At 36.4% G+C, this 14577-nt stretch overlaps 1 protein-coding gene across 1 annotated transcript in view; it reads left to right on the plus strand.

The window, feature by feature from the left end:
• CCDC178 (coiled-coil domain containing 178) overlaps positions 1-14577 on the plus strand; it is a gene marked incomplete at both ends in the record, with an annotated part of 170614 nt that overhangs the window by 109438 nt on the left and 46599 nt on the right. The window contains one exon of the mRNA XM_008056217.1: positions 13971-14154. Within this exon, the coding sequence (XP_008054408.1) occupies positions 13971-14154 (184 nt within the window). The remainder of the gene's footprint in view (positions 1-13970; positions 14155-14577) is intronic.

A 14577-nucleotide genomic window follows, 5' to 3' on the forward strand; every position in this document is an offset into this window, starting at 1 on the left:
GGGTCTTGAACCCGCGGGCTCAGGCAATCCACCCACCTCAGCCTCCCAAAGGCGCGGGATTACAGGCTGAGCCACGGAGCCCAGTTTATGCACAGCTTTTTAATGACTGCACACACACACTTCCTTATAACTGCTTGCAGGTAGGGCTCATGCGTACCTTCCCCCATTTTGCAATCCTTAAGGACTAACCTAGTGCCTCAAACATTGTTGATGTACGAGAAATATGTGTTAAATAAAGTCTCAGTAGAAAATATTCATTTGTAGTATACTATCTATAACACGCTGTATTATAAGATACGTAAATTAATGTAAAGATAATTATTTTTATTATTTAGTGGTCTATCTGAGAAATCGCTTCATGTATCTGTATTTTTACTTCATTCACAGTACACCTCCAAACATCAGTTTTGTAAATTTATAATTATAACTAATATTATAACTTTATACTTAGGAGTAAATGTATAGTCAATGCAAAGAAAATGTAGATGTAAAAAGCAAATATGTGTGTGTGTGCGTGTGTGTATGTGTGTATTCATGTGTGTGTCCTGAGCACCTACTTTGTGTCCAACGCTATTTCAGTTGCTGAGGATATTGTTTAAGTCTACATTCTCCTATGGGAAAATAGACATTAAGCATGTAAACTAATAAATACGTATTTTAAAATTTAGTCATTTATACTCTTATGAGGAAGAGAAAATTGGATAATGGTAATGACAGGCCAGGGCAGGGTTGAGGCTATTCCTTAGCAAGGACATTTAGGGTCACCTCTCTGAGAAAGTAACCTTGGAAATGAGACCTAAATGAAGACGTGTCAGTCTTGAGCAGTCCTGGAGAAGAGAATTCCGAGCAGAAGGAGAAGCCCTGAGAGGAATAAAAATTCTGTGTGCTCTGAAAACAGAACAGAGGCCAATGTTATTGGAAAACTGTAAGAGAAAAGTAATTCAGGGAGACAAATGTTGGCAAGTCAGACAAGCCTCAGATCCTAAAAGCTTGTAAGTAGGCTGTGATAAAGGCGTATGGATTTAAAGCATTTTTATATTCTGACAATTTAGAAAGCTCACTTGGGCTGCTTAATGAAGGATGGGCTTTGGTGTATATTAGAAGGATGGCATTTTTGATGGTTCAAAAAATTATAATAATGGTGATATAGATCAAGGTTTTTGCAGTATACATGGTAGCAAATAGCTAACTCTCAGATATATTTTTAAAGGGGTGCCAACACGACCTTTTGGAATAAGTTGTGAGGGAAAAAATGGTCAGGGAAATATGTTGAAAACATAAGATATTGTAGAGAATTGAAAGAGGATATGGAAAGAAGATATGTCTTCTTGGGTCATGTTAGACTTCAGTGATTCCTATGGGCTTTTCAAATGGAAATGAGAAGTACTAATTAGGTACATTGGTTTACAGCCCAGAGATGAGGAGGATACCAAAGACAAATTTGAAGTCATAAAATTAAACAACAGGACAGGATGAGATATCTAAAAAGAAACCACAGACAGAAAAATAATGAGAATTTACATTTCCTGCAATATGGATAATAAAGAATATGAAAAGTATTTTGCTACAAAACAGTTACAAGTGGGGCATAAATACATATGATTTGCATCTTTTAAATGAAGTGCTATACTTACAGGAAAGTAAATAAAATCCCCAGGGGTCAATGCAATGAAAGTAATTGAACAACTGCAGGCTAAATTCACAGCTGATATTTGGCTGCCATGAAGATATGGGTGAAAACGTGGCCACACTGAACATGGTAAATAAGGGGATTGAGTTTTAGCGGCTCCAAAGGATAAGTTATGGGTCATGAATGTGTGCAAGTGAGGGAACTGGATGAAGTAAGGGCACTCGGATGGATGAACCAGAAAAAATATGCCCAGAAGCAAAGGCGGAGACAAGAAAATTATGTCTATGCTTGGGACCTGAGTGAAAGAAAAACAAATGAGAACCATTCTCAGTCTGGCCTCTTTTCACACTGGTTTGGTGTTTTAATTTACACCATCTATGTGATCTTGGAAGGTGCTAACCAATAAATTATCATACAAAAGCTATCCTGTTCAAGTATTCTCTAGAGGAATAAATCCCAGGTTGAGGCTGTACAAGATACTCACAGATAAAGTAGGGCTTTTAAAAACGAACTCACAAAATTATCAAACACATAAGGAAAAATCCAATGTGACCAAGAGTTACCAGAAATAACCAACAGTATATTTATTTTATCATCAATAATTCTTTTTTTTTTTTTTTGAGTCGGAATCTCATTCCATCACCCAATCTGGGCTCAAGTGATCCTTCCACCTCAACCTTCCAAGTAGCTGGAACTACAGGCGCTCACCACCATGCCCAGCTAATTTTTCTTGATTTATTGTAGATATGAGATCTCACTAACTTGCCCAGGCTGGCCTTGAACCTGTGGAATCAGGCAATCTTCTCGCTCTGCCTCCCAGAGTACTGGGATTACAGACATGAGCCACCTCACCCAGCATCACCAAGACTTTCAAATAATAGAATTATTATAGAACTCAGATAACAAAATTATGAGATTTGGTCTACCTAAGTTTTCAATGGTCAAAGAGAGCAAACTAAACTAATGCAACAGTATCCAAAAAGTACAGGCAAATTTGAAAAGAATCCACCAAAACTTGTAAACATTAAACCTGGGTCCATTTCTACTAAAGATTCTATTAATTAAATAGCAGTAAGATTCAGGGGAAAAAATAACCTGTATACCTAAAAGCAGAACCTAGAATGCAGCACAGAGAAAAAAACAGACAAAATATGGAAGACACGTTAGATTGTGGAAAATAGAATGAAAAATAAAGGAAAAAATGGGAAAAGCGATATTCAAAAGTATAATGGCAGATGGTCTTAAAACATGAATCCACAAATTCAGACATCACAATCAGTCCCAAACAAGAGAAACTCAAAATAAAACTTTATTTAAGCTATGACTTACTCATATTAGAAGGGGAAATTAAAGGGATGACATTTTGTTTTTTCAAGCAAATGTACTCTATATTGACAACATCTGCAAATAGCTTTCCTTCCTCTAAAATTAAGGGATAAGTGGTACTTTTTGTTCAAGACCAGTGCATTTATTTGTGCTTTTGGTTCCAACCTCTTCTGCCTTGTCCAGAACAACATAGTTTTATTTCTATCACTTCTATTTTTAACATCTTTATTCACTGCCTTTTCTCCTCCCTTTTTTTTTTTTTTTTTTGGCCTGTAGACATCATTAATCCTCTTCTAACAAAAAAATGAAAGGTTTGCCTTCTTTTTTTACATCTTTAGCAATCACTCAATAGTTCCCTTTCATTCTCATTAAACATTTCACATGGTTAGCAATATTTGGTAGATTATTAGTAATATTTTCTTGACTACTAATCACCTTTTGACATAGCAGTACAGTTTCTAAAACCTCCATGCTACCAAAATTGATCTTACTTAAGTGCAAAAAAGACCTTTCTTCCTGAATCCACTGGGTAGTTTTTTAGTCCTGTTGTATGCCCTTTTCTTCCTTTCTGCATGTGACCTAAGTATTTGTGTCTATGCCTTCTTTGATGCTGTTTCTTTTTAAGACTCAGAGGCCATGATCTTAGTTATTCCTTTAGCTCTCTGAAACTATTCTTTTGAGGAATCCTTAAAGGGCTCATTTATCTCTGCCTCTTACAAATCAGTTTAGGGTTCTAATCTCAGCTCATTTATTTACATCCTTGATTTACCTCCTTCCCCAGGAATATCTACTCTCCTTATTTTAATATGTACTATACATTTTTTGACTTTTTAATCTCACTCCATATTCTTTTTTTTTTTTTTTTTAATTTGGGTCACACTTGGTTTCCAAGGCTGGAGTGCAGTGGCTCAATTATGGCTCAACACGGTCTCAGTTTTCAACTTCCTGGGCGCAGGTGATTCTACCCTAACGGGTATTATCCCTTTAATTTCCCCTTCTAATATGAGTAAGCCATGCCCATATAATTTTGTTTGGTTTTTTTAGAGATAAGGTCTCACTATGCTGCCCAGACTGATCTCAGCATTCCACATCTTTTATCTCTCCCAGTAGTATTCTTTTGAATATCCACTTTCTCCCCCAACACATATCCTACACTATTATCTACTAAGTTATCTGTTTGGCATCATTCTATAGCCCTCTCTCTGGCTCACAGCTAACATCTTATCAACTTCTATTAAATCTATCCCTTAAATATCTCTCCAGTGCATACCTTTTCTCTCTCCCTCTCTCTCTGTTTTAATTACCAACAAAATAAACCAGTCCCTAATTGTCTCTTGTTTGGAATATTCAATGGGCCTCCAACTGGTCTAACTCATTCCAAGTTTGAACTATCAGATTCAACATATACAGCATCACTGGCACAATGCAAAAGATGAGTCGTATTTGCTTTCAGCAGCTTAAAAATATTTTCTAGGTTTCCTACCAGCTATAGGATACAGTCCAAACTCCCAGACTGATGGATTAGACACTGTGAACTTTTGCCTGCCCTACTTCAGACTCATCTTTTACAATTTTCTTCTATGATCTTTGTCTTAACCGATTCTCTGTTATGATAACAGCATACCTTAGGCTAGGTAGTTTAAAAAGTAAAGAGGTTTATTTAGCTTATGGTTCTATAGGCTGGGAAGTGTAAGAGCATGGCCCTGGCTTCTGGCTAGGATTTTTGTGCTATGTCATAACATGGTGGAAAGGCCAAGGGGGAGGTGAACACATGTAAAGAGACAAAATCTGAGGGGCTTCCTGGTTTTATTACAACCCACTCTAATGAGAACTAATCCATTCCCACAAAACTCCATTCTTGCCAAAGCAAGAACTGACCACAGCAAAAACATCACCAAGCCATTCTTGAGGGATCTGCCCCCATGATTCAAACTGCTAGGTCCCACTTCTCAATACTGCCACACTAGGGATCAAATTTCAATGTGGGTTTTGATAGGGACAAACCAACCATATTTAAACCATAGCAGTCTTGATATTCTAGCCTATTAAAAGGCATATGGAAGCCGGGCTCGGTGGCTCAGCCTGTAATCCCGCACCTTTGGGAGGCTGAGGTGAGTGGATTGCCTGAGCCCGCGGGTTCGAGACCCGCCTGGGCAGCGAGACCTCATCTCTACAATAAATCAAAAAATCAGCCGGGCGTGGTAGCGCATGCCTGTAATTCCGGCTGCTCGGAAGGCTGAGGCCGAAGGATCGCCGGAGCCCAGTAGGTCGAGGCTGCGGTGGCCGGGAGCGGCCACTGCACTCCAGTCTGGGTGACAGAGTGAGACTCCAACTCAAAAAAAAATAAAACTAAAAAAAAAATAAAAGGCATATGGATCCAAACTCCTATTGTTTTGAACTTCAGTCTTGATCTCTGGTATTTCTCTGATTGGAATTCTCTTTTTCTCCTTTCTCCCGAGATTCCCTTCTTCTTCTTCTTCAGGTTGTTTTTTCATCTAATTAATTGATCTTTCATATGGTAACTTGGACAAGCGTTTTCTCTACTAAGAAGGAGTTTGTCCTCTTAGTAACTTATCTTCCCCTAAATACAAACCAAAGCAGCATCAAGTGCTTCTTTCATTGTTATATTTGTCATTACACAGGAATCTTTTTTTCCTTTCTTTTTCCTCTCATGAGAGTATAGACTTGTTTCAATTCATCTTTGTTTCTGTTACCTAGCACAGTACTTGACACATGATCAAGGCTCAACAAGTATTCATTTAACTAACCCTCCCTGGCTCCATGTACTGACTTCCTAACACTTACCACACTATTGGTTTGCTTATTTGTCTCTTCCTCTCTGGGCTGAGATGCTTGCTTGCAGACATTGAACTGTGTGTATCTGTGTGTGAGTGTGTGTGTGTGTGTGTGTGTGTGTGTGTGTGTGTGTGTGTTTCTCAATAGGTGTTGAATAAATGATATAATTAATAAATGAGAACTGAATATAAAACTTTATCTTTAATTCTTCCTTTGCTTCAATATCTCTGAGCTCCTATTATCTGTGCTATTTATTCCAATGTCATACCTTCTTGTGATATCTCTTTCTGTTCCAAAGCAATATTAATTATTGTTTTTGACCTCTACTTTTTTCCCTCTCATTGTGTCATCTCACTAAACTAGAGAGCACTATAAAGATCCGTGCCATCCTTGCATATGATTTTAATTAACAAAAAACTGTTGAATCATTTGTGTTATTCCATGTGGGTAAGCAGTACTCATATATAGTTGATTTATATTTAATCTTTATAAAAACTTATAGACAAGGAAATTGAGTATGACACCATTTCCTCGACTGCACAATTGGGATTTGAATACAGCTTTATCTGACTCCAAAATTTTTGTTCTTTCTATTTAACAAAATTGCCTCTTCTGTTAGGTAAATCTAGATTTCCATGTCTGACATGTAATAGAAGATTTTGGACACACAGCTTAAAACTACTTTTTAAAAAATCAATAGTTTATGGCTTTACTTAGTTCTCCATCTCTACATTTGACTATATCCTTTGTTTTCCTCAAAAAGCTCCACTCTTCTTACTTTCTCCTTTTGCTATTACTCTACCATTTATCTGAATCACCTTTCCTTTAGACTCAGCTTCTTTCTCCTTAAGTTGAAAAATAATTTAAAATTTAAAAAGCAAATTGCTGACTTCATAAGTCTAGTGCATCCTCCCATGAAACCTCCCCAAATTGGAAGTTATATAGACTAAGATTCAACTAGAACACAATCTCACCATTTTATGCCATTCCCAGACTGTTACATTATATAAATAAATTCTGCAATTACTTAGTATATGACCTATTGCTCATATATAGTTCACTTTTTAAAAGATCACATGAAAAGACAGATGCCTTATTTGTTAACAGACTTTGTTCAGTATGCTGTGTTGATGATGACGATGTTGATGATAATGATATATAATTGTTTACCTTGTAGAAGCAGTGTATAAGTTGTTAATTTTGTCTTTAAAACAATCAGCATCTATTAGAAATGGCCTCTTTAAAATTGGGACATTTGACTTGCGCAAACAATTTTACTTGATTGCTTATTCACATAATTCACTTCAACAACCCAAGTCAAGGAAAATAAACTTGTTTAAAATGATTTGAAATTGATTAATTTAGATTTAGTTTGCTCAAAATTAACTGTGTGGTATGAAATTCTATATAGTTATTTTCTTACATTCAAGCTCTGTAAGGTATTCTGAATATCTTCTTCTAATGCTCTATTGTAAAGTATTCTGAATATATACTTCTAATGTTCTACTGTACCTAAAGAAAGGCAATGCCATTGTAACTGCAGGGTTCCAAAGATGGGGCTAATAATGGAGGAAAATGAACAAAAACACTATTGAACATCATAAAGATATATTGGGATACTTTATGAGGTGTGTTTACCAAGAGTTAACAGGATGGTGATAGCAATTGGACTGGAATATTATTGAAGTTGTTAAATAGTCTGGAATATCTAGACTGAATCCACAGGATGCTATGTTTTTTTATACCCATTTAGCTATATCTTACCAGCCTGTTAATTTGAGTTGGTTCATGAATGTGTAGAATACTACTTTGTCAGGATTTCACAAGTCTGTTGAATGACTATTTAAACAATTTTATTTATTTTCATTTTTTCAGATATTAAAAGAAAAAAGTATAAAACAATGCAATAAAATGGTATATACATCATTCAAAATTAACTACTCATGCCTATATTAGCCTATTTTGTGTGTTTTCTTAAGGAATTAAAATATCAGAAATAAGTCATCCATCCCACTCCTATTTTTGACCTCTGCAGAGGCAATGAAATGTGTATTTGGGTGTGAATATTCAATGCAAGAACTTGGACTGTCTATTCTTGAACCTCCCCATTCTCAACAATTGTTTTTCCCATCCTATATCAATCATACTCTCTTATAGTTTGACCCTAGATGTTGTCATTTTCAGGAATGGAGTCACTTTCTAATCTTAATTTTAAGTATCTGTTCTCAGATAACCAACACCTCTTTTTCCAGCTTTACTCTAACAGCACCCTTGTGCCAACAAATATTTGACATTAAGATAACCTTCTTGTCCTTTTTTCCTGTCTTACAGAACCTAGCTATGTTGGATCAGAATAATCACGTATTCAAATAACATTCAAGAACTTGTTTTTTTGACCTGAAAAAGTCTATCACTGAACTAAAGCAGTAACTTGCTTCATTGAACTTTTCCTAACAGTTGAATGACTGTGCTAGTGTCACAAGGAGTGAATCCTGGTTTGGATCCTAGCATATGCGGCCAATTTATGAAAAAGCATACAATACTATGAATACAAAATGCCCACAGTCACTTGAATGCCACTTGACAGAGGGGACCTTACATTAGCAAGAGAGAATTGTCTTAATTGTGGTTAAAATATCTTGTTTTACTAACTTTATAAAAACATAGGGCCATGTGAAAAATTAGAAAACACTGCTAAAGAGACACTTGAAAGACTTTGTAAGGGCTGGGGCCAATCACAGACCCTCACATATAAGCTTCATTAGCATAACAATAAGTTTGTTTCTGGGAAGAACTTAAATTCTATGCCCACAAATCATAAGTGATGCCCAGCACTGCCAAGAAATTTCTACACAATTAATTCAGTTTATTCTGATGACTGTTCATATCTTATTCCTCTCCTCAATCCTAACAGCCACATCACCCTCATTTTAAGCTAATCATCTTCTTCTTAGATCACACAGATGCAATCAAATGAGAATTACCTCTTTCTCTTGTCAGTTTACTCACACACAATATGATGATTTCCTCTTTCCCATGAATCACAGATTCTCTGTAATCGCATATGAACATTGAATGATATTGCTCATGTTATAAAATAAGCAAACACAAAATAAACTTTAGTCCTATACCTCACCTCTGTCTTTCTATGTTTTGTAGGAGATCTTATCAAAACAAACACTTCGGTTCCCATGAACTCACATTTCATTCTCTATTCAACCCACTCCACCCAGACTTTTCTCAATGTCATATTCTGGATCCCAGGTCAATTTTGTTCATTAATTTGAATTTTTTATTGTTTAATTTCATTTAATTTTTGCTTGGTAAGACATTTGGTGGCACTTTGGAAATAATTTCTTTGTATTTCATGAAGCTTAAACATGAGGACCTCTGGCCCAGGCTCTTACAAGTTACTTTGAATGTCTCACAAATTCGTGTGTGTGTGTGTGTGTGTGTGTGTGTGTGTGTGTGTATGTGTGTAATTTGTCCAGTTTAGCACTAAGTAAGACTTTTCAATTTGATGACCCAGGTTGGTTTTTAGTACTGAGAATTTTCAGCTACAATTTTGTTACCTATACCTCCTCTCTATATTCCGATAGGGATCTGACAGTTAATTCATCAATTGCTTCTTATAATTCTGTATTTTTTCTTTAAGTATTTTGAAAATAGATAGAGGCATTAAATATTTCACTTCCTTTTGAATTGTTTCTTTTATTATATATATATGTATTCATCTATTTTTCTTATTCATGGTTTTCTCATTAAAATATATTTTATGAAGCCGGGCTCGGTGGTTCAGCCTGTAATCCCATGCCTTTGGGAGGCTGAGGTGAATGGATTGCCTGAGCCCACGGGTTCGAGACCTGCCTGGGCAGGTGAGACCTCATCTCTACAATAAAATCAAAAAAATTAGCCGGGCGTGGTAGCGTGCGTCTGTAATTCCAGCTACTTGGAAGGCTGAGGCGGAAGGATCGCCGGAGCCCAGCAGGTAGAGGCTGCGGTGGCTGGGAGCGGCCACTGAACTCCAGTCTGGGTGACAGTGAGACTCCAACTCAAAACAAAACAAAACAAAACAAAAAAACAAAAAACAAACAAACAAAAAATATTTTATGGAATTGGTGTTGCTGCACCAATGTTTATTTTCAAATTTTCCAGTGGTACCTTCTTATGCTTATCTTGCAGGCAGCATTGAATCTCATTTTTAAAATATAATCTGATGATTTTAATAGGCATTCTTTAGATATGTGTATTATTATAAGCCTAACAGTGACAAGTCTGATAGTGATACTTTTAAGACATATTTAAATAATTATAAACATTTCTAATAAACCATGGAGTTGTTTAGTGTTTCTATTATCATCCTGAGCATTACATATAGTTTTGCAAAAATTAATTATTATTGAACGTTGAAAACCTGTCCTATTTTTAAAATAGTGACCTGGTGCTTTAGTTTCACTTCTGTTTTTATCTTAGAGATGTGGGGTACAATTCAGGGTTAGGTACATAAGTGGTCATAGTACAGGAAAAGCGTGGATACCCTTGTTGATGTAATGTGTCCCCCTTCTCCCCTGGCAGTGTCCCACCACTGTCAATCCCTTTCTTACAGTATTATAATAATGTTCAGGGTCTGCTAATGAGTGAGTACATGCGATACTCAGATCTTTGTTTCTGTGATAAATCATTGAGTATTATAGACTCTAATTCCATCTAAGTTGCTGTGAAGTTCATAAATTTGTTTTTCTTTATTGCCGCATAATAGCTCATCATGTAAATGTCCCATATTTTCTTTATCCAGTCCACTTTCAATGGGTGCACAGTTGGTCCCATGTTTTTGCTACTGTGAATAATACTGCAATAAACATGTGTGCAGGTATCTTTTTCTTTTCTCCTTTTTTTTTTTTTTTTTTTTTTTTTTTTGTGGTTGGAGTCTTACTCCATCACCCAACCCGGAGAGCAGTGGCACGCTCACAGCCACCCCAGCGTTGACCCACTGGGCTCCAGTTATCCTTCTGCCTCAGCCTTCCAAGTAACTGGTACTACAGGTGTGCCCTATTGCACCCGGCTAATTATTATTATTATTTTTGATTTATTGTAGAGACGAGGTCTCACCAAGTTGCCTGGGCTGTCCTCAAACCCGCAGGCTCAAACAATCCACTCACCTCGTCTCCCCAAAGTGCTGAGATTACAGGCTGCACCCGAGCCCAGCCAGGTATCTTTTCCATAGAGTGATTTGAGTTCTTCTGGGTATATTCCAAGGAAAGAGATTGCTGAATTGTATGGAAGGTCAATTACTAGATATTTTAGAAATCATTTCACTGTTTTTCAGAGAGGTTGTACTAGTTTACATTCCCACCAACAGTGGAGAAGTGTTTCCTTTTCCCCACATCCTTTCCAGCATCTGCTGTTTTTTGAGTTATTGATGATGGCTATCCTGATTGGAGTTAGGTGGTATCTCAGAGTGGTTTTAATTTGTACTTCTTTGATGATTAGTGAAACTGAGCGTTTTTTTGTGTGTCTGTTGGTTGCTCATATGTCTTCTTCTAAACCTAAATGTAAAACCTCAAACTATAAGAATCCTAGAAGAAAACACAGGAAACACCCTTACAGATATTGGAATAGGCAGCCAACTCACGATCAACTCTCCAAAAGCAAATGCCATAAAAGATAAGATATACAAGTGGGACCTCATCACACTGAAAAGCTTGTGCAAAGCAAAAGAAACCATCAAGAAAGTGGGGAGACAGCACAGAATGGGAAAAAATATTTGCCAACTGTATAGCTGACAAAGGTCTAACATCTAGGATCTACAAGGAACTCAAATGTGCTGAAAGAAAAAAAAACTTTTAAAAATGCACAAAATATATGAATAGTCACTTCTTAGTTTCACTTTTAAATAACAGTTTTTCTCAATCAATACTTATGTATATTTTCTGGTATTTCTCATTCATTTTTGTTCATATGTCTTTTGTTTACCTATGGGCTCGCTTTTCATACATATCTGAAGTGATTATTTAATAGTTATTTTAATAAAGGCTTAGTGTTAAATTTCCCTAACCTACTCCAATATATTTGGCAATGATGGAATTCTAACTTGACATTTATTTTTACTTAGCTTTGAAGTAAATCATTTTTTTTCTGGCATTTATTTCATCGCCTTGTCTTTTCTCTGTTTGCCTTTCTCCCCATTTTCTCTATATCTTTAACATTCTACCATTTAAATGAATATCTTAATACTTTATTTCTACCTATTAGTCTAAAACTCTTTTTGACCCTGCTCATTTTGGAGTTCCTTTGGTCTATTTCAAAACTAATTTTATTATTCCTTGTCATTTTACAATTTGTTGTCTTCCACATCTACACGTTTTCATTTTATTTCTGCTGCATGTCAAAATTTATTTTTCTTTTATAATGGAAATTACCACCTTACTTAGATCATTGAGCATTTTATATATACCTTTTTTTCAAAGTGTTGACAAAAAGCATTTAGAGTGCTTTGGATTTATATTATGATTGTTGAGTCTTTGGAAACAAGATATGGCTGATATCTTATGTCTTTCCAATTGAAGGCATGTCACTGCTGCTATCTGACTTTGCTTGATTTCCATTTACCCTGTTTAAAATCTACCATTTAATGTGATTTTTTTCTGATTCTCAGCAATTATCCTAAGGTGGCATTGGGAGTAAAATTACTGTAGTTACTGATATAATAGGCAGCATAGTTGTGTTTTGGTCTCAGGATCTTTTCTTCCCAAAGCCCTAGCTCCCAGTTCTTTAAAGATCTATAGTGCTGGCCAGTGAGTTGGTCCTGCTACAAGCAAGCACAGTTTATACGAGTCAGTGAACGTAGCACTGGTTCCTCACCTGGTGGAATACCTCCAGTCAGTTTCCTGCTGTTTCTCTTTGATTTCAACTCCATTTCTATTCCACAGATTTGGTTATCTCAAATGTGACCCTAGCTATGCCTCATGCATGTCTTGAATCATCAACATAACCTGGGAGCATATTCTCAGATCCATTCTACATTTGCTGAATCACATCCTGAGAATGAAACCTAGGAATCTGTGACTTAAAAAGCTCTCCATGGCCGGGCTCGGTGGCTCAGCCTGTAATCCCATGCTTTGGGTGGCCGAGGTGAATAAATTGCCTGAACCTGCGGGTTCGAGACCCATCTGGGCAACTTGGCGAGACCTCATCTCTACAATAAATAAAAAAAAATTAGCCGGGCATGGTAGCACGTGCCTGTAGTTCCAGCTACTTGGAAGGCTGAGGCAGAAAGATCGACGGAGACCAGCAGGTCGAGGCTGCGGTGGCAGGAAGCGGCCACTGCACTCCAGTCTGGGCAACTGAATGAGACTCCAACTCAAAAAAAAAAAAAAAAAAGCTCTCCATATGATTCTTATGCATACACAAGCTTTAGTAATACTGTTCTAGTCAATATTGGTAGTTTGCTTCCTGGTTGCATGTTAGAATCACCTGGTGTGCTTAAAATTAGTGATACTGGAGTTTTACCTTACATCAGAATTTTTGTAATCACATGGTCTTATTAAATGCTTTGCAGGTGATTATAATGTGTAACTAGGGTTGAGAATCATTGCTCTAGTCAAGGGCTTCTCAACAGGGATAATTTTGTACCCTTAGGAGAACATATTTTGCAGTGGCTGAAGACATTTTTGGTTGTTACAACTGAAACAATCCTGCCGGCATCTAGTGGGAGATGCTGCTAAGCATCTTATAATGCATAGGACATCCCCCTACAACAAAGAATTGACTGGTTCCAAATGTCGAGAGTATTGAAGTTAAGAAACCTTGCTTAGTACATGCTTTGGTTTTTGTTTAGGCACTTCCATTTAAAGAATTCTCTAATAAAAACACCTTGATGGTAGTCACAAAAGGGAGATGGAAAATAGTATAGAACAGATTTTGAGTGTCCTAAAAGCTGAGCATCTGGACTCCCTAGTCTTTATTACTACTGATGCTCATATCCTTGAGATTGAGAACAGTCTGACAGTTAGGGGTGACCAACAGCAGAAGCAGAAAAATAATTGTAGTTTGGGAACATGTATTCTGTATTCACGTTTTAGTTAACTGTCTGGCTATTTTGTGGTTTTGACAACATCAAATATAGTCTTGTTTAATTTTTACTATCATTAAATGTATTTACCTCAATATATACTCTTTTAGAATGATCAAATTAACCTTTTTGTTTTATTTTTTACAGTATCAGGAAAAAAGGAGAGTTTGAGTCAGAAATCAAAACTTTGTTAAAAATGAAGTTAAAGTACAATGAGTATATCAAAGACCTCTATAAGGAAGCTAATCACATTGGTACTATTTTCTACCTAAACAAACACAAAACAGAAGAAATGGAAGATAAAATAGCAGAAGCGAGAAGAAAATTCAAGGTTGTGTATCTTTGTGTTCTTTTTATTTATGAAGAAAAAAGTAATACGCCTGTATTTTATTGATTTGAACTTGATAGTTAGATTTTAAGGATTAAATTTTTTTTAAAAAATTCTTCTAATAATGAGAAGATAAGCCACCTCTCTTCAAAGGCCCAGCTTGAATAGAAGAGGATGGTCTCAGTGTAGCTAATCAATACTTGTTTCCACTTTTTGCTGTTATCAACCGATAAACTGCCTGGAGCACCAAAAGTGTGGTTCTTGCTATAGCTTTATGCTATATATCCAACTTATAATTATTCCTGCCAAATTCTGAAAGGTGCTTTTGTATTCTATGTAATACAACAACAGAGAGTACCTATAGCAGGCCTGCAAGTTGTAGACCACATGGCTGTTGAAATAACAGCTCACACATCTCAAATCCAC

The sequence above is a fragment of the Carlito syrichta genome, unplaced genomic scaffold (genome assembly GCF_000164805.1).
Source record: "Carlito syrichta isolate Samal-C Ts95f unplaced genomic scaffold, Tarsius_syrichta-2.0.1 Scaffold302285, whole genome shotgun sequence".
In the NCBI taxonomy this organism is placed as follows: Eukaryota; Metazoa; Chordata; class Mammalia; order Primates; family Tarsiidae; genus Carlito; species Carlito syrichta.